The sequence below is a fragment of the Corvus moneduloides genome, chromosome 16 (assembly GCF_009650955.1).
Source record: "Corvus moneduloides isolate bCorMon1 chromosome 16, bCorMon1.pri, whole genome shotgun sequence".
Taxonomy (NCBI): Eukaryota; Metazoa; Chordata; class Aves; order Passeriformes; family Corvidae; genus Corvus; species Corvus moneduloides.
Window position 1 is genome coordinate 3,493,111 of NC_045491.1, and position 24,080 is coordinate 3,517,190.

General features: G+C 41.5%; 1 protein-coding gene across 1 annotated transcript in view; it reads right to left on the reverse strand.

The window, feature by feature from the left end:
* PRKAR1B (protein kinase cAMP-dependent type I regulatory subunit beta) overlaps nucleotides 1-24,080 on the reverse strand; it is a 92,173-nt gene that overhangs the window by 33,494 nt on the left and 34,599 nt on the right. The window contains exons 5-6 of the mRNA XM_032125809.1: nucleotides 7,093-7,154; nucleotides 6,302-6,348 (exon numbers count right to left, since the gene is read on the reverse strand). Coding sequence (XP_031981700.1) covers nucleotides 6,302-6,348; nucleotides 7,093-7,154 — 109 coding nt within the window. The remainder of the gene's footprint in view (nucleotides 1-6,301; nucleotides 6,349-7,092; nucleotides 7,155-24,080) is intronic.

Consider the following 24,080-nt stretch of genomic DNA (forward strand, 5'->3'; position numbering starts at 1 on the left):
CTTCATAATATTCAATTAAGATTTTCTCCAACTCCTACTGAGGTCAGTGAAATGCTGGTTCAGTAGGAGATGGATGAGGCCACGGAGCAGTTCAGCTGATCAAGAGACCTCTTGGGTATCAGCTGAAAAGGAGCAGCTGAACTCCAGGCGATGTGGAGGCTCCTGGTGCTCCTGGAACATCTGAGGATCAAGGGGCTTAAAAACAAAGGGTAAAAATAACCCCAAACAGGCATGTGGTTGCAGACGGCCAAGAAAAAGCTCGAGCCACTAAAGCTATAGCTTCATTTCATCACCATGACAGAATGAATGTCACCCAGGAGAATATCACACAAGAGAACAGCAACAGCCTTCCCTTTCAAACTTTCACACTCACCACAGAAAGAAAATCTCATAGAACATTAAATCTACTTCTGATTCTCCTCATGGTGAAAAAAATGAAAGCAAAAAAAGAAGTTTAAAAAAGCCAGGCAAACCCAAGCAGTTTCCTGGTGAAACAAGTGGGTAGTTCCATGGCTTATTTTTTTTTTTTTTTTTTTTTTGTGAGACGAGCAGGAGAAATGGATGAATAAAATGAGGATTCTGAAAGGCTTGTAACATAGTGAGGATGCATGAACTTTTCTAAACTCTATTAGCTCATTGCAAAATTGTCCAGATGCATATTTGACCATAGGGCTACCATCCTTCTGTGGGAATTTCACTGCATGGTCTCACAGGGTTTGCTACACTACAGTAATTTGTGTGTCCTCAGTAAAAAGTCTCAAGGATGGTGGGGAAAATCTAATAATTCCAATGAGTTTGGAGTCACACCCTGAATGTCAACTGACATGGTACCCTTGGCTCTTTTTCAGCACCCCAAAAATACATGTGTATGTGTAGAGTACATGCTCTTCTTTTGAACAGCACAGATTTTGTTACTGCAGAAGGGTCTGCATTATAAGCAGGAAATAAACTTATTCCAACACACATTCTTTAAGCAACATGGTGACATTTCTTGTTAAAGCAGTGTGCAGAATGTCACTGCAGCCCAGAGAGGGGAATTATGCTGGTAAAACTCAAGACTGAGCAAGTGAAGGATGGACATTTAATGCTGCAGTTGTTATTTAGAGAGGCTGCTACTGAACTGCTCTAAGACTCCTTTAATTTTGCTGTCTTGCTTGACAAGACTGTACAAAACATGTTTGACACCTCCCTTTAAACAGTTTATGCAAATGGTCATTCCTCCACCCCAAGGGTGTCAGGTTTAAAGTGCTCTGAGGTGAAACCAAATCACTGATCTGACAGTCTTTGGGTCCAGCATTCACTCCTCCAATAAAAATGTCATTTCAAATATCAGTCTCTGAAAGAGAAAATAGTTTGAGAATAAGTTTTTTCTAGAAGCAAAACCATTGGACTTCATTCTCTGCAAAGGCCTAAGTCAACACTCAACTTGTGGGTTCGTGATGAAGTTAAAGTGCACTGATGGCACACTACAAAGCCATCCTGCCCTTTAACAGAGTTCAGCTCCACTAAATCCCTTTAAAATAGATTTTTTTAAAAGAAGTGGAAAGGAAAGAAGTTCTGTTTGTAAGGTGTGGGAAGCAAAGCTATTTTAGGCTCAGAACAGCTTATGAAAGTCAATTTTATATGGCAGCAGCTCAGATGATCTCCCTATTTATCCTAAAAAATGCTGGGCTGAGGTTTTGGCTCAGCCAGTTTTAGGCATTTGTGAACTCTCACCAAAGTGGTGAGTACATGAATGAATTATTCCTAATTGTCACTTGACCTGCCAGTCACAGATCCGTAACAGCTGGAATGTTCTTTCATGCAGCTGAAGAGGAGAAGCAGAAGTGCAGATGCCCAAATATGACCAACACATCAGGACCATCTACTTTCCACAGAGCAAAAGTACTTTCGATTTCTATAGTTTTCCATCATCTAATATGAGCACTGCAACTTCTGGGGGCTTGAGAATCACACAGTTTGGTTCATTTCATTATCTTTTTAGGAGGCAAATGGGCTGTGATATCCATGGGCACCTAGCTGTGGGAGAAGATGCAGAGTCACACAACGTTCAGTGCCACAGGAATGAATCTGGGCCTCCCTCATCTCCAGGTTCTTTCTCTGGAGATGCAGAAAGGAACCTTGCCATGAGCATTTCACCTTGAAGGCAGGATATGAACATCTATCTCTGAGCTTCATTGGAGTGAATTTATCTTTCCTTTAATTTTGTATTACTGATTTCAAGTTAACTTCTCGTTTGGTTGGGGGTTTTTTGCTGCCACTTTGTGATCTCTGTGGACAATCTAATTTGTTCCAGGCATGACAATTCTTATGTCTTGAATCCCCTCCCTTGGGTCTGTTTGTAATAATTTGTGCTTCGTTCTTGTCAAGGCTTTGTTATCCAAAAATGAAGATGAGTTTTATTTATTCTTGGAAAAACAAAGAAGCCTTAGACATGGAGGGTATTTATATGTGGGTAGTTTCCTCAAATGAAGACAGTGCTTTAAAACCAGTTTGAATTTGAACATATGAGCTTGGAGACTGACTTAAGAATCCTTAAAAGTTCAAGCTGAAAAACTCCAAACTTTAAAATGTTCTGCTTCAAATTTCAAAAGGCAACCTTCCAAATTTAGAAAAATCATTGAAGATGGAAGAATTCAAACCAGAAGCAATCTATGGAATCTAACCACGAAATATAACTAGTTTTAAAATCCAACAGTATTCTCACATAAAACGCTGTGTCATTTTCATCTTTGTATACACAAATTAGACAGTTTGTGTATACACATAAGGGCTTCAGGAAGATTTGACCTACAATCAATAGATAATTTTATTCATTGTCCACAATATTCATGTATATCTTCACATAGAGATTTATACAGTAAATACAGAAATTTAAGAAAAAAACACTGAAAAGCTTTTATTCTGATTTTCACCGTAGTACAGCTTGGCTGCTGTTGTCTTACAAGAAGAAAACCTGAGAATGCCTGTAGAGAAAGTTGCTGTGACATTAAACAGAATAGGAAGTTTCTGGGTCTAAAAAAAAAATACATCTGTTAGAAAAGGGCAGTGGATGGTGCTTTTTAAAGTAAAGAATGTGAGGCTATGAGATTAAAATAACAAACAGGAAGTCACTTTATACTTAGAAATATGGATTAGAGATTTTTGCAAGTCACATTTTAGCAGGTACTTTCAACATCTTTACTGGAAACTATAATTTAAGCTCTGCCAGCTCCTTTTTGGCACACACTCCCATTTGTCTGAGCAGGAAAGCTTCCAGGAGACAATTGACTTCTAAGACTTCAAAGTTTGTGCCATCATCTACCTCGTGCACACTGCACCCATCTGCAGGGATGGGCCATGAGGTAACAATTCTCCTCAACCCCGATGTGCTAAGGAGGAAGACTGTGACTGATAATACAATAATGCCAGCTTTGGCCAAAGTGTACCTGGTGTGTAGGATACAGTACAAGAGAGGGAAACGCCAGGTTTTCAAAGGCCTACCTCTTCCTCATTCTAAAATCCTTCTTTTACATATGAAAGTTGTGCCCTTCCCTTGTCCCACAGAAGGAAAATGTACAGATAACTTTATTCTGTGGTAACGGGGCTCGTTCATTCCCCAGGAAAATGTAAGAGTTGAGAATGAAGTGTTATTATATTAAAAAAGTGTTTTATGGCGCTTCTAATTTGACTCAGATTATTTTGTAAGGGAAAATATTAGAAAGTTCTTACTTTGTCTTTGGGGTGCCTGTGCCAAAACTCCTTTTAAATGCTGCAGTTTTTTAAATTCAAAACACCACACACTGTTATTCTCACTTTGTTGGTGGTTTCTGTTTGGTTTTGGTTGCTTGGTTGATAGATCTTATTGGGGGTTTTTTTCAGTTTTGTCATGACTTTCTTCCATGGGTAGGGATTTTATGATGACCCTTGCGACCTCCTTTACGCCTGTCTTTGCCTGTGTATGGAAAATCTGGGTGCTTATCAGAGTAAACTGCTCCTTGAATCCACCTTTCCTGGTATTCCTGACACTTCCAAGCAGATCAGGGAATGGCAGCAGAGACCCTGGCCAGGGGTTAAAGCCTCCATGCACATGCCAACACCAGCTGAACCAGGCAGAAAATGGCTCGAGGCTCTAAGTCTCGGGGTCAATTGTCTCCACTCCAAGTCGCTTTTTTTCTTGGAGAAGCATGGAAGCATGCCAAAAAAGTATCTGGCAAGGCTTAAATGAAAGCAGCTCGCTTACTAGTGGCCCGGAGTCTCCTCAGACAACAAGGATTTTAGCAGCTCTGCCCAGAAAGTGGCAGAACTCCTCTGGGGAGCACCACGTACGGGGTGATGGTGCATGCCCAGGAGCTCTGGGAGCTGCTGCCTTACACAGGAGCAGCTCACGCTGCACTGGTGCCCTGGTACAGACTTTCCTCTGAGGGGAAAACTGGGATCGCCTCCCTGCAGCTTCCCAGCAGGGCAGTTAATGCGGGGAAGTTCCAGGGTGTAGCTCCTGCATGAGCAAACGCCTTCCACGGCACCTTGCACTGGAATTCAGGGGGTGTTTTGGCTGAAGTTTTAGGAAAAGCTTAGGAAGGAGAAAGAACCAAGCTGAGCAGATGGAGAGAGCCGTGGAAAGGTGCCTCAGGAGGCACCTTAGGGGCTGCTGAAGTGGGGCAGCAGGAGAGCTGGTCACAGAAGAGTTTGGCCGGACACAGATGGTCAGAAGCTGCGCTGGTCTCTGGACAGGCACAGTCCAGATTACATTTTCAAGTCTTGTTAGGAAGTATTTGTCCCACAGGTGATGTCTGTACGTGTCTCTGGGAGGTGTCAGGGTGACACTGTGGTGGATCTGTCCATTTTGATCTGTCCTAGCAGCTATAGGCTGATTTTAGGAGACTAGGGAGTGATAATGCTCATGAAATCAAAGTTGCAATCTACTCTATTTTGTCACTGTTTTTTAAGATGTGCATATAGAATATTAACTCATGCAATTAACTGCAAGGGTTTTGCAGACTGCTTTCTGGTGTCATTCACTCCCTCACTATCCCTGAGCCAAACACTGCAGAAAGCTTTCCTAAAGGTGTTGAGAGAGGACACATTATTTTTAAAGAGGATTAATCTATAACTTCAACATGTGCATTTGCATGTTTGTGGGTCTGATTCAAAGCCAGTGAACTCATTTAGCTCCCTATCGGTCCCAAGTCAATTATTTTAAAACTAAATTTTAACACTGTTCTATAAATATTACCCTTTTATTTTCTGGCCCCGTGGATGTGGCAGTGTTTGCTATTGAGAGGGTTGTCTGATAGGAACAGTGAGTCAGACGGATTTCCTGAGGAGCAACTTCCAGAGGCAGAGGCAGCATGTGAGGTTTCTCAATTCCCAACAATACCAATTAGATGGTCTCCTGACACAAACAGACTGCTAAAAAAAAATAACTTTCACTAAAATAACTCTGTGCCTCCTGCCTGGATTTAAAATAAATCACCTTCTTCTTTAAATATGCCAAACCGAATTCATGTGGGCATCTGAAGAGCAAAGCTGCTAATGAGCAAGTCTGTCCTACCCGACAACTGTGGGTACATAAGATGTGTGTAGGAACTTGCAGCAAAACTGCAAAAGGGTGAGTTTCATAGAGGAGAGAAATGATAAGAGGTGAATAGTTTATGATTTGGAAGGCAGGTTCAGAAAGAAGCTTCTTTTCAAAGACTTGCTGATTAAACCACTGCATACTCCTGTAAACATTTTGTGGTCTAACAGATCACTTTACTCTTATAATAACCCCTGCTTTATTAATATGCTGCATTGTTCTTATATTTGGACCTAATTTTAAAAGCAAATTAAGGTTTCTAAGATGAAACTCACTGCCTGAGGCTGTATCTCAATTTGTGAAAAAAACCCAAAACAAAACAAAAAAACAAAAACAAACAAAACAAAACCAAACAACACATGAGCTAAGCTAACTGATTAAAGAAAATATTTTCTTTATGGTTGATCTGAACCCTCGGGTGCATTCCAGCATGGTGGCCTGCTCTGCCAAAGACTGCACACCTCCAGGCGTGGTTAGGGCTCTGAAGATAATGTCATTTGCTTGGTTTTGATACCATTTTCCTGCTTGGAATGGACAAATAAGCTAGGATGTAACACATGCCAAATTTAAAATTAAGAACAAATAACACAACAAAAGCAAAGTAATGAAACCAATCCTGTGAAATCTAGTTCAAGAAGAAAAGAGACAGACCCACAGCACATGGCTGGCTCAAGCTCTCTGCCAAAGCACACAATTTTATTCTGTAGCTTCAAAATAAATATTACACTGCAAGAGCATACTTACATCCACCTCGCCTTGGTCAATCACATAGAAGTTGTCTCCCTCATCACCTGGACACAAAACACAAAAGGTGATTGTTTCCTGAAGGTCTGCCAAGCTATTCAATAACTTCCTGTCCCTGTATTTAATCCTGTACATATTTGCACAGGTTTGTACACCAGATTACTTACAGAGAGATTAATTTTTTGAAACATCCTTGCCTATTTGCCTTCACAAATCAGTGTCACTATGACTTCTTGCTATTAATACCTTTCAATTGCATTAATTTATCTCTTTTGATTGATTCAATACTTCATTCAGGGTAAACACTCAAGAGGTTTTAATATAGCCTGTGGGTAATGAAGTCCTCCACAACGTGCTGCAGGCATGCAGGTAAATTGCCAAGTGTGATAACTCTGATACAGCACAATGAGGTGTTGAATATTCCCAACAACCATAAAAAATATTTTCCATCTCTAGTTACTCTCAGCTCGCCTGTGCCACCCTTATGCATCCTGAGCTGGGGTTTACTGCCTGGCTATCTTCAGTTAGGGAATGAACATTTTAATTTGAAGTGCTGTTTATCTACATTTAACTGCAGCACTTTGAAACCCTGGAGGTCCACCAGAGTGGAGTCCTCTGCACGTGTATCAAGGGACCTGCATCGATGAATTTATCATATAGCTGCACACTCAGAGGCCTTTGGAATATGGTTATTCTTCCCATTAAGCAAAGAGGGTGAAATCTCAGAGGGAGAGATGCGAATTATAGGACCTTAGCAAACATACAGGAGAAAAAATGGCAGGAAGAATTACCCTGTTGTATGACTGTTTCTCCTGCGATGTGCGTGACGGGGAACATGGCATCGAATATGTCACTGGATAAAAAAAAGAAACATTTATTAATAGATCAGACCTATTTCTTATCTAGCCAGTAGACCTACCTTCATTGTTTATTTAGCTTTTGTTAACAGATTTTGCAGAAAAAGGAAAGGAAAACATTAGCTGTAACTGGAAAGTGAACCCCTGCTCGGCAAGAAATCAAAATAACTTGTTAGGCACAAGCTGTGGTTTAAAACTAAGTGAGACCATGACTCGGTGTGTGCTATTTTGAAAGAACTCCTGAATTATACGGAGAAAGATGCCTCTTACAGCAGTGCACAAACTGGTCAGCCTGATACTGTGTTGTCTAAGCAGAGAGATTTCAGATTTTCAGCTGTGACAGGTTTGTGGCCCAGCAGTGACTGCCAGATGCCCAAACAGGAGCTCTCCTCTTCTGAACATCTGGCCTTGCATTTACAAGCAAAACCTGTTCCACAGTACAGAGCACATTTGGAAAGGTAGTTGGCTCTAAATTAATGTAGCATAAGAGCTGGCAGGAGATTGCACTCACAGTGCAGAAGAGGCCAAAGTCTGAAAATCTCAGCGAGTTACTCGTGAGAAGGGAATCTGAGCGATGCTACAGAAGGAGGGAAGCTGCAGAGGAGCCTCGTGCTCATTAATCACAGCTGAATTACACACCTTTCCACGTCTCCAGCTCACTGTCACATCGCCTTAAAAGGCCAGGCAGAGCAGTAGGGATGGGAACACACCCTGCACCAACACTTCGGGCAACGTGCCCAAACCCAGTCCTTTGTTTATTGAGGGAGACAGCAGGCTCCGTGGAGCCAGGGCTTCCTTTCCCCACATCAGATTTTGGGGAACTTATTTTCAGAAGCATGAACCACATCAAGACGGGCGCTCCCCACCTCTCTTCCCCTTCCTATGCATCAGTCTCAAGGGCTAAAGGAAATAGCTCCCCAACAAAAACAAAAGGCAGCAAGAGGGGATTGTTAACTGCTCTCTTCCCTGGTCTGGCCTAGGAATGGTCCATCCAGGGACCACTGACGACAGTGGTGAGATGAAACACTTCAGTCTGGAGTGGAGAAAGGACCTCACACACACAACAACACAAACAGGGAAGAAACCAAAAATTTTCATCAAAATAGGCAGAAGATCAGCCACCAAACCCATGAAACCTATGCTACATTTCAATGCCTTATATGGGAAATGCATATTGTAAAATCCCATTATTAGCTTATTTCCTGTTCAACTGTTCCAGACTTTATTCAGGCTCAGTTCTAGGAAATGTTTCATTCCTAAGTTCAAATTGCTCATGTCTTTCCTCTTCATCAGTCTGAATGTTTTTGCTCAGGATCACAGCTCTGCGTCAGCACCACCGGTAGGAGAACTGGGAGATTTCAAACCAGGCACCTCCCACAGCACCTGCAAGAGATGCTCAGCCCATGGCCTATATATAACAAAATGATATATTTTACTCCTGTTGTTTCATCAGGTCCACTCCATGCTATTCCTACTCACACTCAGGAAACACCTCCGCCATGGATACAAAGCCTGCTCCAAGGCATCCAGGAGAAGCTTCTTCCTCACCTCATTCTGAGCACCAATGCAAAGATCTACAATAAATTCTTTTGAAAAGCCTATGGACCTTATTCTTAAATCCCCTAAGCTCGTTTTTGTGATCTTACATAGCTTCAGCGTTTCTCCAGTTCAAGGGACTTCTCTGCTGGCAGAAACCATCTGCCTGGTACAGACAAATCTCTGGAGCTGGTCCCTGTGCCAATGCTCCAGCTGGAACTGGGAGCTGAGGTTCCAGTGGGATGGGGAAACTGCCACACTGGTGGGTGTTGAACTGGAACAGCCACCGAGGGACTCTGTGTCCATGAGGGAAGTGCAGTTGTCCTTCAGCAGCTCTGGGACTGGGAATTCAGTGTGACAGGGGCTCGTTTGCCTCCCTCTGGTTTCCCCTTGGCTGTGCTGGGGCACCTCACTGAGCTCTGAGAACAGCTCTGCCGCCTGCAGAACATTTACTGAGGAAAAGGCACCCTGTGAGGCAGCCTTCAATGTGATACATCCAAAAATAGGTACAACACAGTGCATATCAATAACCAAACCAAAATGTGCTGTTTGAGCAAACTGGGAAACTTTTCCCTTTTTTAAATAGAAATACAGAGGACATAACTACCCGCAGATTCACCCTTTCATCCTTGTTTTAATCCTCTATTTTATTTATAACTTAACAATTGACTGTACAAACAGTGCCCAATAAATTATGTATAGCACTGCACCCTTCTCCAAAATGTTCCTCATTTTATTTCTACATCATCTTTTAGTTTTATCAAAAAAAAACCAAAAAAACTCTTTAAAACTCACAGACTAAAACTTTCAGCTGACAGTGTAATAAACCCAAAGTCTATCAGCAGCAACAGCAGATTTACCCTGATACTCTGCTGTGTAGGGAAATATCAGTATAAATATTCTAGCACCCCATATATGATGGGGTGAAGTCTTAATCTTATTTCAGTGAAAACTTAATCTTATTAGACCAAGACTTGGGTTTTTAAGGAGACCTTTGAAGGACATGTCATCAAAAATTATTCTGAAGTACCTAAGAACACAGAGACATGCAAGGCACCCAAAGTTACAGTGACACTGATTTACAACTCCAAGGTGAAACCAGGGCATGTCTCTGATATAAATGTAAGCAACCAGTAATATCACAGCTATCACTGAAAACACATCACCATGTTCCTTTTCTACTGAAGAATTACTGCTCTTAATTGATAGGCCAAGATGTCTCAAAGTGATTGAGTTGAAGTGTTTCTGCTTTTGGATGCTCAGTTTGAGATTCATTAATCAGCAGATCTCCAATGATATGGATCAACAAGAAGCCTCAAAGTTTCTCAGCCCACAGGCTTGGCAGCCAAGAACTGGGCCTTTCAGAATGGCACCAAAGAAAACCACCCTTCTGGAAATTATCACCTCCTAAAGCACCAAATGCTTAAGGTCCATGCAGGAAATCTGCCTTTTGACTCAGTTCAGACTAAGTGTAGAATGGGTTTGGAAATTTTTCTTATTGCCTTTACCTTCAGTGTCTGAAATAAACACAAAAATGTCACAAGGATCAATATACCAAGATACTTCCAAAAGTTGAAGTATTTGTCCCTGAATCAAGCCAAAATCTGAAACTGAAAAAAAAAACCAGACCTATTTTCCATCTCCCCAGCAAAGGTCTGATGCTGCATATTCAGTTCAAGCCATGTGTCCTGGGCCTGCACTGTGCAGAGAAAACAAAAGCTTTAAATTCTGAATAAGTAAGTGGTGCTTGCTAAAGGCATAAACAATACAGCCAAGGCCAAAAATATGGTCTGCTGTTTCTTCCTGTACCACACACTTGTTTGTAAGGCATCCAAAATCGTTGTCTGGCCATTACAGCAAAAAGAGCCCTTACAAATACAGTGCTGCAACCATCCCACCACCAAGCAGAGACCGTAACTACAGCTCTGCAAAAGTAGGTGTATTTCTAGGGTTTGAAGGTTTTATTTAATAATTAGGGCCAAACACATGCAAACGCGTTCCAAACAACCAAATTTTTTTTTTCAAGCACATGCAGGTTTTATTCCAGCACAAACAGAAAGCCAGAAAATCAGTAGTTAAGTCTTCAAATGTTGAACTCCCATGATTTCATCTTCTGTCTGAGCTGCAGCACCAAGAACACAGCAGCCTCTGTCTCCTGCCCCTGCACTGTTGACACCGACCACGCTCGCAATGCTGTGTGCTCAACTGATATGGAAATGGTTTGATTTTTAGCCAGGATTTTTATGATTGTGCAGTAAATGAGAACTGCTCAGAGACATTTCTTTATTTTGTTGACAATGTATCATTTGCCCTCTTTCCAGATGACTTATTCAGGTGACGGATGATGAAAATAGGGCACTGGTTCTGGTATTTAAGCTGTTGTTTCACGAGACTGCAACCAAGAGAGCTGCACTGCACCCAGCGTGTCCCAGGCTCAGCATCAGCACTTGGAGGGCTCTTTCTCACCCTCTCCAAAGCCAAAGACTTTGACAGGCTTTGCAATTTTTTTAAACTTTCCCTACCTCCTCCCAGAGGATCTATATCTCCTGTTCTATCTATTGCTCGTGGCACTTGGGAGTCAAGCATTTGTTCCAGTCAGAAGGTATCAGGGGCAATATTTTGGCTTGGAAGTGTAGCTGCAGGTGGGACTGTATGTACCTGAATATCCATGTCTAGATCCAAAGGGGGACACTAGCAGGACATCACTAATGTTTTCCAGGGGCATTTCTGCACCTTTAATTCTTTTCAACCTTTCGATAGTATCATTCAAAAATCACAAGAAAAGATTGTGAGCAGCAGAGAACATACAGGGAGCAGTGAACTAATGCAGCAAAGTGAAACCAAGAAATGTGTTTAGACATGAAATCTCTATCTATTCAATCAAAAAATACCAGCTGTCTGCTTAGGGAATATCAAAATTTAGAAGATTATTTTTTAAAAGGTCAAAGATATCAAAGGCTTGCAGCAAGTTTTAACACATGAAGTGTCTTCCATGAGTGTACATGGAATTGCAAACAACTGCAATCAGACCTGGAACTACAGGGGCTGATCCTCTGCTGTCTGGCATCTCTGATGACTCCTGGCCACCTGGCCAGGTTGAGCCAATTCCCTTCTCATGCAAAGAAGGCAAACTGCACTCAAATCAATGAGACTGCAGCTATTTAGACCAGAAAAGGATCTATCACAGTGATTGCAGAATAAATATAATGAAACACTTTGCTGATTTAATTCCAGTAGCATTTTATGGACCCCATTTGCCAAGAAGAAAATGCCTGTGCTAAGAGGGAGCCAGTGGAGAAGGCAGGGCCAAGGGGTTCTCTTTCTCACGAGAAAAAGTGAGTGATAAAAATAAATCATCTCATCTGCTTTTACACCAAGGCCTCTTGGAGTCGACGTAGAATAGGAGATAGAAAAAAAAAATTATGTGCACTGTGGGTAATATAGCACTGGCAATAGGCAACTGAGAAGAAGCTTGTTAAAACAAAACGAGAGAAAGAGAATTCCAAGCACTTTCAGAACCAGACCATGGCAATGGCCAAAATAGGGAAACTATGTAAGACAATTTATCAGTTTCACAATCAGATTTCTTTCCAGCCCTTGCTGTGCTGAATGCATTGCAGGGAAGGAAAAATGGAAGAGACAAAATGTATATGTGTTAGGCAAAAATGGAAAATCCTCACTGTACCTGCAGGTTATAATTTGTCAAGAGTTCAATCAGAACAATTTCATTGTGCAGGCAGCCTCAGAAAGCCTTCAATGTTTGCACTATGCAGTTTTTCCTTCTTTTGCTATCTCTCCAGCAAAACAAAGCCAGCCCTGTGTTGTTGAGGACAGCTTTAAAAGATATGGAGCTGTTCTGGCATAATTCAACAAAAGACACGCAACATTTTCTTGGAATGAGGCTGCCCTAGCAGCAGGATTCAAGTATTCTAAACCTTTCCTACTTACATACCTTTAAAGTTTAGTAAACAGGGCTGGTAGTAACCCCACCTTCCTTTAGCTGTAGCTTTGGGTACTGTCTGGGTACTATTTTCAGATTTCTAAAGTGGGGGGTGGGAGGTGGGGGTGTACAGGGTCTTCTTATGTACTTCTGAGATTTTCTTATGATTCATTTCCTGAAAAGACAACATCTTTCTAGCAATTGTTCTAACAACAGCTTCTCCTGCTCTGTAAGGATGAAGAGCACAAAATTTAAACCAGACTGGCTTCAATAAACATCTGTGTAGTGAGGGAATAAACACAGTACTTTACCACTGAATAAATCGCAAGGGTCTCTGCTATGTGTAAGTACAAGGCTCCAACCCATACTGCTTGTTCCTAGGAATGCTGCAAGTCCTTGCTAATGTACAATACTGGAACCACCAGGAGCCACTACCATGATTTACTGACTACTGAGAATAAAAGCGTTGCAACCAGGTAAAAAGTAAAGATTCCTTTTTAGAGGTATTTAAAATTAACAGCCCTGAGTTTACAATTGCTATAATCAAATATGTGGTGTGGCAGGCATGTACCTAAGAAAGAGTCAGTACTGAAGCCTTAACAAAAACATTACGCATCTGCTTTTATTAATTTCTCTTCCTGTTAGGACAGCAACAAATTAATTATAGCAGCATCCAAAGCTATTAACAATAGCTTTGTTAATAGAGTATTTAATTACTTCATTGTAATGGCTGATGATTAGTTATTATTACAATTAAGACATGCATTGATTTTACTATAATGATCATATAAATTGGACACGAGAGGACATTGTGAATGGCAGGTTAACACTAAAGCCCATGTCTGATTCCATAACATGTATTAAGTCACAGCTCCACATAACTAACAGACACGCGAAACATGAAAGAAAGAAATAAAAATTTACCAACTTCTATTTCTCTGAAGTATTTCCATTTCTACTGTTTTATGAAGTCCCTTTATAGGTTCATTAATTGTTACACCCAATGAACAGAACACAACTTTATGGGCAGAGCATCAATCCATTTTACAGGCTCTGTACGTGCCAATGGGTCACATCATCTTCCACGTGTTAACAGCAGCTTCCAGAGAGGGTTTCTGCAGGGATCTTCATCTGGAAAGCTGTCTGCCATGGACTACTGCACTAAGAGGTAAAAAAGGGGCCAAACAATGTGGCTCAAGAAGGACAGGGCCCAATCCCACACCTCGCTTTGGCCTCTTTTCCTCTCACCACCCCTCAGAAGCATCACTTCATTGACATCATGCTGCCAAGCCTTGCTTGTACCACACGTGTCCAAAGAGGCAGGGCTTGGTGGAAATATAACTCAGGTCCACTTCTTACTATCAGCTCCATCTAACCTTTCCCAAGGCTGAGGGAAGAGCCACAGTTCCCTCAGCCAGCCCCAGCTGCAGAGCCATCACCACTCGCACAAGAAGCCCTGCAGCAGAGCAGGCACAGAGGAGGAACCTTGCACAATGTGGATGTTCAGCCCCATCCCACCTGGTGCCCAAAGCCAGGCTCAGGCACAGGACACCCCATCGAGCAGCCCCAGCTCCCCAGAGTCTTCCACAGCAGACCAGTTCCATAGGTTTCAACAATCTGCAGTTCAAGAACAACTGCAGGCTGGGCTGTATCACCAGGAGTGTAGCCAGCAGGCTGAAGGAGTTGATTATTTCCCTCTGTTCAGCCCCTCTTGGACAGCCTGGAGTACCAGGGCTAGTTTTGGGCTCCCTAAAACAATGAAGACACTGACAAACTGGAGCAAGTCCACGGTGGACATCAAAATGGTCCAGGGCCTGGAGCACAGAGCAGACGAAGAGAAGGGGGAGAACTCTGTTTGGTCTCTTCTGAAAATAGGATCAGGGAGATCTCCTTGCTTTTAAGACAACAGGCACAAATGGGAACAGAGGAAATTACCACCTGATCAAGAAGGGAAAAAAAAATCCCAGTGAGGGTGGTCAGACCCTGAAGAGGGGCCCAGGGAAGGGGATTGTTTCCAAACTGGGCAAGGCTCTTGGTGAGAGCAGCCAGCTCTGCACAGCCTGGCTTTGAGCAGGAGCTGGGAGCAGGGATGTCTGGAAGCCCCGTCCACCTGCCGGGAGCCCAGGGCTTGGCACAGAGCGGCTCCCAGTGGGAGTGATGAGGTGGTCCCAGGCCCGGCCGCAGACACGGGGGAGGCAGGGGAGCGTGAGTCAGAGGCCAGCTGGAGCAAATCCCACGCATAATGCACGGAAAATATGCTCTCTGTGTGCTGGTGGAGGAATATCTGCCCTTCTGCGTGAATAATTGCAAAGAGGCTGGGTCCCAACTTCCCATCACTAATACCACTGCTCACCAACAAAGTCTGTGCATACCAGGAGGCCTGGAGAAGAAATTGGGCAACATGACTTTTCTCGGGAAAAATACAGTTTGCTGAAACTGAGTATGGCTGTGAAAAATAGCTGATGTCATTTCCCATTTAAAATGTTTTAAAAGTTTTGAAACTAATTGTCCTACTGTGATAACTTCAGAGGTTCTACTTTTGACAACAAAATTACTTCAAAATAACACTTCTTAGTGAAAAGCTAAAATCAAAAGAAGGCATTGTTGAAAGTGCTATTTCAGTTGAACATAATCATGTTTGTTCTCTTGTTTACTGTGTGTGAGCATTCTCAAGATTTTCATCCTGGAACTAAGATTCAAGATGAGGGGCGAATTTAAATGCAAAAAGAAAAACAAACAAGCAAAAACAAAAACCCAGAGGAGCTTGGGTCAATAAAATACACTTTCTACTAGCTTAAAATGTACAAATATATATACACAGATCTAGAGAAGCACACATACTAAACAGCACTAAACTGCTTCTTCCTGGCTTAACAGTGCTTAGGAACTCTTTCCTTAGCCTGCAGGTACTGGATCTAATGCAAACACAGACATTTATGGAGATTATACACTGTAAAAACACAGCATTGCTGCAAGCACGCTCTGCTGAGGCTTTTACCTCAGGGAAGCCCCAAATGCATCATTGTTTGAAGCAGAAAAGGGCACTGTAACAAAGTCAAAGGTGTTATTTGTATGCATTGGCATCACAGAGGTGACCCAGGGGAAGGCTCAGCACAACAACAAACCATGAACTGCAGACAGTGTGGGCCAAATTCCTGCCTGCTCTCACTGAAATGAGATTGGTGTATTTGAGATGACTAAAGGCCCTTTAAGTCCCACACGAGTTTATGATTTTTCGTTTTCCCCACAATTAATTACTTCCTCAGAATTCTGGAAAAGCAGTGGAGGATACCATGCTGAAAAAAATAAGTATTTTAATTTAATACTTGAACAAATAAGTGTTTTAACTTAGTAACTGAAAGAAAATTGCTTGTGGATGGACTGGAACACACTACCACAAGAATAATCATCACCCCTAAAACAAGGCTCTGTTGTTACTAACATGAAGCAAATTCCACCGGTGATAAAGGGTGACCACAACAAAGTCCCCCCATATTTGAGCAATTTATTCCTTCTGGTACTTCTAAATCCCTTCACTCTTTAATTTCAAGCTCCCTCTTCTGGACTATCCCAATGAAGCCGGAGAGTCGCTGTGCACTCCTCATCCTTACTTCAGGAACCAGGTAACACAGCTGAAGAAGCCCTTGGCAAGTGGCCCTGATAGAAGTGACCACTGTGCCCCAGTCTCGTGGTTACTACAGCTGAAGTGCTCTGAAAATATAACAGATTTAAAGAGCTGCCAGAGGGCTGCAATTGGAAATGCACTATTATGTGACCTCTTGGAGTAGGTGATGGTGGAGATGTCCCTCAACGTGAATGAAATTACATAGATTTATGCTTTCTTGCACTCCTATGATTAAAAATTTTTTACTACAGAAAGTTTTATTCTAATAACTGACCCAATTTTTCTATTCAGAGCATGTCTACACAAAACCTGTTGCGATTGTGGAACTTGGACATGAACGTGATATTAATCTATTTACTTTTTTCCCCCACTCTGTGAAGGAATCACTTTTAATGGTTTTCTATATACATATGTAGGAAAATTAAATTGTATTTGATAATTACAATTGTTTCTTCAAATCATATACCTACTGCTCCTACACACTATTTTTGTGACTATCCTTGAGCACCTTGAGTGCCACAAGACAGCGCCTCTGCCTGGCAACTGTATCAGCACAAAAATAGGTAAGAACTATTAGGTGTTAGGCTAAAATCTTCACCCTTCCATGCCTGGTGGTCCTTGCTATTAACATAACAATCAGAATACTGCAAGGATGCTGAAGATGCTAAAGAATAGCACAATGTTAAAGAAGGACAAGATGCTCAATATAAGTGCAGTGGGGGGTTGTTCATGTAAAACAATTTAGCAATCAGGAAATTCCTTGGGTAATTCTGATAATACCAATATATGGGGCCACTGGAAAAGCTCGGGAGCAGTGAGAGAGCAAAGCCAAGGCTCTGCAGAGTTGTACCTCCGAGTCCCTGAGCAGTGCCTGCTGCGAGTCAGGAACGTGTGCTGCAACTAATCACAGAGTGTTTGACACGCGTCTGCCCTGGCTGACAAGCTCAGAGCCAACGGCTGCAGCCATCTCCCACATCTTGCTTAATTAATTTCCATCCCTGTTGTGTGCTCCCACACCTGCAGATATCAAACAGCTGCCTGTAACAAAAACACGTTAACCTGTGTTAGCTGACGGGATTCAATTTAGTTTATAATTGGATGGGTAAATGAAATCATTATAAAAGAGCTGATAAAGGTTCTCCAGAATGAGTCAGAATGGTTTTTTAAAAGTGTGTAAATCTAGTGTTAAAGAGCTGATGAATAAAACTCACATCTAACGCAAAACCACATGTCCACAAGCACTTGCTTTTCTATTTGCATATCTATTATAGCTTACAGACGTGCAAACTCATACACCCACACATTTTCCTTATGTTTTCCTTAAGTTCATCGTTACTCCCCTTCATCTCTGATTCACAGCACTTCCCAGATAGAATCTTCTACAATAAAATGAACTAGAGATAAAATTTCCCCAGACAATAAATACTTCTTTTGTAGGAGTTCTTAGTGAACTATCACAATTAAGCAGTTTCATTTTTTACAGCTCCACTATAATTCAAAGAAGGAGAAAATAGAGATTGATTAGATCAGGCAAAACATGCATGTTTTCTTAAGTGGTCTGTGTTTGCAGGGCTCTGAAGGAAAAGGAGCTTTTTGAGCATGAAAAGCTTAAATCTATAGATGCACAATCACAGACCTAAGGGCACGCTTTCTTCATACCCATGGAAATAAATTCAGACACCACTACACTGCCTCATTCCATCTTTCTTATTAATTCTCTTCCCGAGCCTTCACTAACCACTGCAATGTACATCAAAGACATCTTGAAGACACCCAGCAATATCCCTGGCAGCAGCACCTGCTCCTTCCAACCTGCCAGCACCCAGCAGTTCAGTGTGATTTTAAAACCAGCCCAGCAGACTCTGCACTCACCTTTTTCTTCCGCATTCTGCTGCAAACATTACAAAAATCACGAGTGCCCAGCGTTCAATTCTGCAATGTAACGAGCACGGGCCTACTTTTATCTCTCCACAGTGATAGCAGATCTGGAAATCTCAGCTATGCTGGGCTTTCATTAGCATAGCTGGGATGGGAGAGGGGGGAAACAGTGTTGTATATGCCTTCCTGCATATCTGCAGTACATTTTTTAAATGCCTGGTTGAAAGGGGACATGAAGAATTCACTGGGCAGGCTGGTGGGTCAGTATTAACCCAGACCTGTGTGCTTAGTCTTAGTCCAAACCTTCAAACACCTTTGCTTGGCTCTGCTAACTCTGTGTTTGCTTTCATGCTGGTATAATTTCGAAGCAATTTCTCAGCAGAAAGAATTCTATTTTATGGCATTAAATTAACCAGGACAAACGGAGCCCCAAAACAAATTGCAAAAGAAAACCAGCAGGAGTACATTATCACACAACTCATGTTGCTTCCTCCCAACTAAATAACCCTCCCAGTTTATAGATTTCAGTTTAATTTGGCCTCTGGCATGACAGAAAGGAATTTTTTGCCCATTTACACAACTCTATGAATCAAAGGTTGACAACAGTAAGCTGCTCCTCAGTCTGACTTGGAGGCATGCACCGAAAAGCAGCCAAGTGCTGTACTTGCTCTATCAGGTCTCACACACAAACCAGCTACGCTGTGGCCTGTAGCACACACATCCCTCTGGAAAAAAAATGCTTCACGGCTCCTTCCCTCAAAGACCTGATGTATCAGCAGCTATAATTGCTCTGAATCTTGAATCCTGCCTGTGCTTGCTGCTGTGAACTGCTCCAACACCAGCAGCTTAAAATACTCTGTCTGTAAGCTGAGAACTGATTTAGGTTAGGTTTAAAAAATAGTTGAAAAAAAGTAGATTTTGCTCTTTAAGGAACATACCTCCACTGGCTTAAATATATTTTTTAATGTAGGGCAAGCAGGCTTTATCTGTGTTGATATGAAATTCCAAAATACAATAAAGAAATGTAGCAGAAATTTCTATACTAAAACCCACTTAAAAATAAATCCAATTAAAGGGAATAAATAGGACAAGAGAACAACTAATTCCTTGTCTTTGCTTCTCTTCAAGGAATATTCATATAAATCCCATGTCTGACATTTATGCTGTTTCATGTGACAGGGATCAGAATTCTCCATAGCACAATGTTGTTAAACCATTTACTGCAGCAGCACCTTTAAAACGAAAAATAAAAACCTCTCCACATGCACAGAACATTTTCTATAGGCTCACAAAGGGTTTAACCCTGCAAGCTTTTATCCATGCCAACAGTCAGCACTCTAAGTTGGAATAAAAGGAGTAATTTAATGAAAAGGGGGTGGTAGAATCAGGGATTTGGAGTGAGAATGTTCTGGGATGAAGAACATCTCTCTTATCTGTGCTGGTGAAGTGGTTTGTAATCATGAGTATTATATGTGTGCTTTGTGGTGCAGTAATAATAATAATAACAAGGAAAATTTTGAGCTTGGTGCCTGAATTAAGTAACTGCCCTGGAGCCTGCAGGCTGCTTTATGTTAAAGAGAGGGTTTCACAACTCATGGACCAAATCAGAGCCTTCTTTACCTGTTCCTGTGGCCAGTGGAGGTGAGAAAAGGTCATGAGCATTTAGACTCCAGATCTCACTTTTACGGGGAGGACATCAGGAGGGACCCCAGCCATGCCTGAATGGCTCGAGGTGACGTGTAGACGCAATGTTCCTGCCTAAATATCCAGGCAGGAAAGGGCAATGCCCGCATGTGTTGAGGGGCAGCAACCCAGAGAGGTCCACAGAGCAACACTCCTTTGGGACACCTCAGTGTGAAGCTAGACTGGGATGTTATCACACCAAATCAAATGCAATTAAAAAGGAAAACTTTAATAAGGACACCGCAGAGAAATTTCACTCAGTGAGGGTCAAAAGAGAGGGGAGGTGGAAGGCGGCGAAAAGTGCTTCTTAAATGGAGGAGATAAAGATGGCAGGAGATAAAAAGTCAGTCTAGGTGGTCTAAAGGTCCCTGTTAACCCTAAACTCAGTGACAGATACAGAAAAGCAAACAGCTGATCTCAGAAAGATTTGCTCTTACAAAGAACGTCTTGAAAAACGGCCAGAAAAGGGGCAGCAATCAAAGCAATGCTTGGACCCTGGTAGTGGGTAAATACGTGATGAACCACACAGATACACACGGGTGCTAAGGGCCACCTCTCTTCCCACTGGAAACAGAGACTTGCACTCACATTCCTGAGATTCTCTTCAAAAAACACTCTCTGCAACACCTCCACAGGAATATCAGAGGTTATTTAAAAAATCTTGGCGGAATAAACAACTGAAAAATAAACTACTGATGTGCTATAGGATTGGTAACACTAAGTTGACTTTAAAAAATAGACTAATACATGCAAAGGTCACTAAAATATTTATATTAATGATGGAGCTGAACACTAAGCAGATATTGACTTCTGTTAAGGTGAACCTCAAGATTTATTGGCCTAAGAGGTAAACATTGACTGAGATAAATCCAAGGTCAATATTTACTACAAAGGACAATAAATCCTTGTGGCCCATGAAACATGAAAAAAATAAATATATATGTATATAAACATTCATAGACACCAGCATATTTACAGATATTTACACAAATGATCATCAGCTTCATCTTTTACAGTTTGTTCTCCAAACTATGCCAGAAAGAACCCACGAACAATTATGAAACAGTGCTAAGAGGCATCTATTTGTGTATGCTGGCACTGATGATATCTCAGGGTGACATTTCTGCTTCTCCAAGGGACTCCTTTGCCCACTGAGCCAGGTGAAATCTTTCTCAGACACAAAGGGAACTCAAACTAGCTGCCCTATTTCCATCCTAGCTTGAGAACCCTTGCTTGTAACTCAAGATGCAGTAAAGCAGTCTGAATAATTATCAACCTCTGGACTTGTCAGCCAGAAGGATTTCTGATGGAGCACCTCTGAAATCAATGTTCCTCCATCTCGGGTCAAGTTTCTTCCCACGCGGGACAAGCACAGGAGGGGAACACGTGGATATTCTGGAAGTGTTTTAACAAGAGGCACTTTTACTGGAGTTGTGGTCAATTTTGTGTAAGCTCAGAACAAAGATGTATCAATCAAACTGAGCAAAATAAATAAATAAGAGCATTGGATGACTTTCAGAGTTACAGGCTTTTTTCCTTGAACTAGAAAAGCAAATAAATTTAACAGGGGTGCTGACAAAAGTAGACCTTCCTCCTCCAAACATTATACAAGATCTAAGTCAAAAGGAAACAGATGACTTTGTGTGTTTGTAGGAAGTGATTAGAGAAGATAGAACTTAATTTATTAAGATGGGAGATGGTGATTCTTTTGTTGACTTTTCAGGTCAAGTGTTAAAACCTCCTGCAAATAAGGCAGTAGACACACTACAACTGAGCCTTAGCGGGTCAGGGGATCGGGCTTTCTGATACTCGAGGTTTTTCTTGTTCTTGAACAATTGTTTTGGAAAGCTGAGTGAGAGAAATTTGCAGACCTTGCCTAGGCTTCCTGGTGGCCTCTTCTCTGCCCACTGCACCAGTTTGGGCAGCTGGAGGCTGGTTTGGACCAACCTACACTTAAAGTCCCTACGCTGGACACTGCCTAAAGCCAACAGCAACAGCTTCCTCGTGACTTCTGAATTTTTTCTTATGTACACAAGGGATGAGAGAGCAGGCTAAAAAGAATAAAGGAAAAAAGGAAATAAAGGGGGAAAGAACAAAATTTTTTTAAAAAGGAAGAAAAGACAGAAGAAAGTATTTGAAAAAAAGTATTTCATTTATCTACCAGCCTGACAAGTCTCAGGGAGGAATGTGGTGCTGTGCAGGCAGTGCTGGCCACTGGATTTGCAGGAAGGAAGAGCAATTAGAAGCTCTGGGCAGGAAAAGGCCTGTTAGCACTCTTACCTTTAACTTAATCTTTAATCTCCTCCTATGCCTCCAACTTGTCACCACAGGCATTAATCACCTTGCAGGTCTTATAGCCAGCTCAGGCTCATTTATATTATTTGTTTTAATGGCTTCTCTCATGCCATCAGTGTTCAGCAGTGAGTGGATAGCTCTGCCCTTATTTCCTGCTGGCTGCTTTGGTCCATCAAAGCCATGTGGTTTATTTTCACACAGGTTTCTTAAGGCTGCAGCACAGCCACAGGTTTCAGTGATCATATCACAGTTGACCTCTGCAGAGAGTACTCCAGCATAATCCATGAAATATTATTGCTCCAAATATTTTAGAAGCCTCTAAACTCTCGTTAATATAAACACTTTGTATTTCACTGAATTCTATTAATGTTCTTAGTAATCCAAGGAATGGCAGAACGGCTGCACTCTTAAGAAGGATTTATTTCTTAGCTTGCAAAGAAAGGAAAAGCCATTTTCAACTCTAGCAAAATTTGAACATGAAAAACAATAAACTGACAAGCAAAAGACAAAATGTCTTTGTACTCTGTCTGCTAAATGAGATCTCAGGCTAAGTGTTCTCTCGACAGACAGAACCACTATATAAAACTTATAGCCAAGATTTTCAAAATTAGAAGCCAAAAATCCACATTTATGGGTTTTCAGGAGAACTGATAATTTCAGAACAGTCCTGTTCAGAAAAATACGATGCCAAAATAGACTCAATTAGTAAGCACAACCTTGAAATGTTCAGCAAAAGGACTGCTGTCTCCTTTGAGCCAAATCTGTGTCCAGAACAGGCAGGTTTTGTTTCTTGCAAATTATTTACCCCTGTGAGCATGCTCTAAAAGAGATTTTCAGTGAATGGTGATAACAATTGCAATACTAAGAATATTTACATTTAATGTCACTTTGAAGTGGTGCAAAAAAATTCCCTTAAAAATTGAGTTCTTTTAGCTACTGTGAAGATCCAGCTAAGAATTCTCAATGTAATGCCATATATATTTTATATGGTGAACTCATTTATATGCCAAAACATTTTATATGGCAATTATTTCACAGCATGCAAGATTATGAGGAAATAACGAGGAAACTTTTGGAAGAGATTTTAAGAGAAGTAGTGACTCAGTGACCTGCTGGGGGAAAAAATGGAAGAGCATAAACCCCTTTCAGTTTCATTTGTTGTAATTAGAAATAGAGATTTCTAAAAAATACTGCCTATTCCACTAGGATTTTGAGGGGGAGACTGCCTAGCTGTTAATTTTCATGCAGCTGAAAACTAAATTTGTCAGACATCCCACAATCTGAAATTCTCATCGTGAAAGGCCCAGGAAGGCATCTTTTTCCTGATGTGAAATCAGGGCTGCAGCACGAATGTCTGACCTTTTATTAATCAACTCAGAAAAGACTGCGTTGAAAGGCACTTTGCTCATCATCTTTGATGTCTGCACATTGATGTCATCTCAAGGTAACCTGGGCAGCTGTAGATTCACCATTAGTCCAACCTCGGCCATGCAAGGCTTGAAAACAAATTTTTAAGTCAGGAATAATGAAAGTCAGGGAGGTAATTGGAAAATGAGGCACACTGCAATATCTGCTTTCTCCCTTTATTTGATCAGTGATACTCTACACAAAATAAACCAATCAATTCCTTAAGCAAGCAGGTTCAGTGCTAAGAGGCAAACTGCTGGTTAAAACGGGAAAGTTGATTAGGAAGAAGAACCATAATGTGTTCAAGGCAATAATTTAAGGTAGATTAACAACAGTTGATGTTGGAAGTGAAAGAACAAACCCAGAGGTCATTTTATCAAGAATATTTCAAGGCCCACTCCTGAGAGGTAGAGATGCTTATTTGGACGGATTGCACAGAGGATGCTTTTGATGACCGAAGTAATAAAGTTGGAATGAAATTCAGTAATCTAACATGAAAGGCCATGCATGTTGAAGTTACAGCAACAATTTCTACTTTAACCTGAATTCATTAAACCA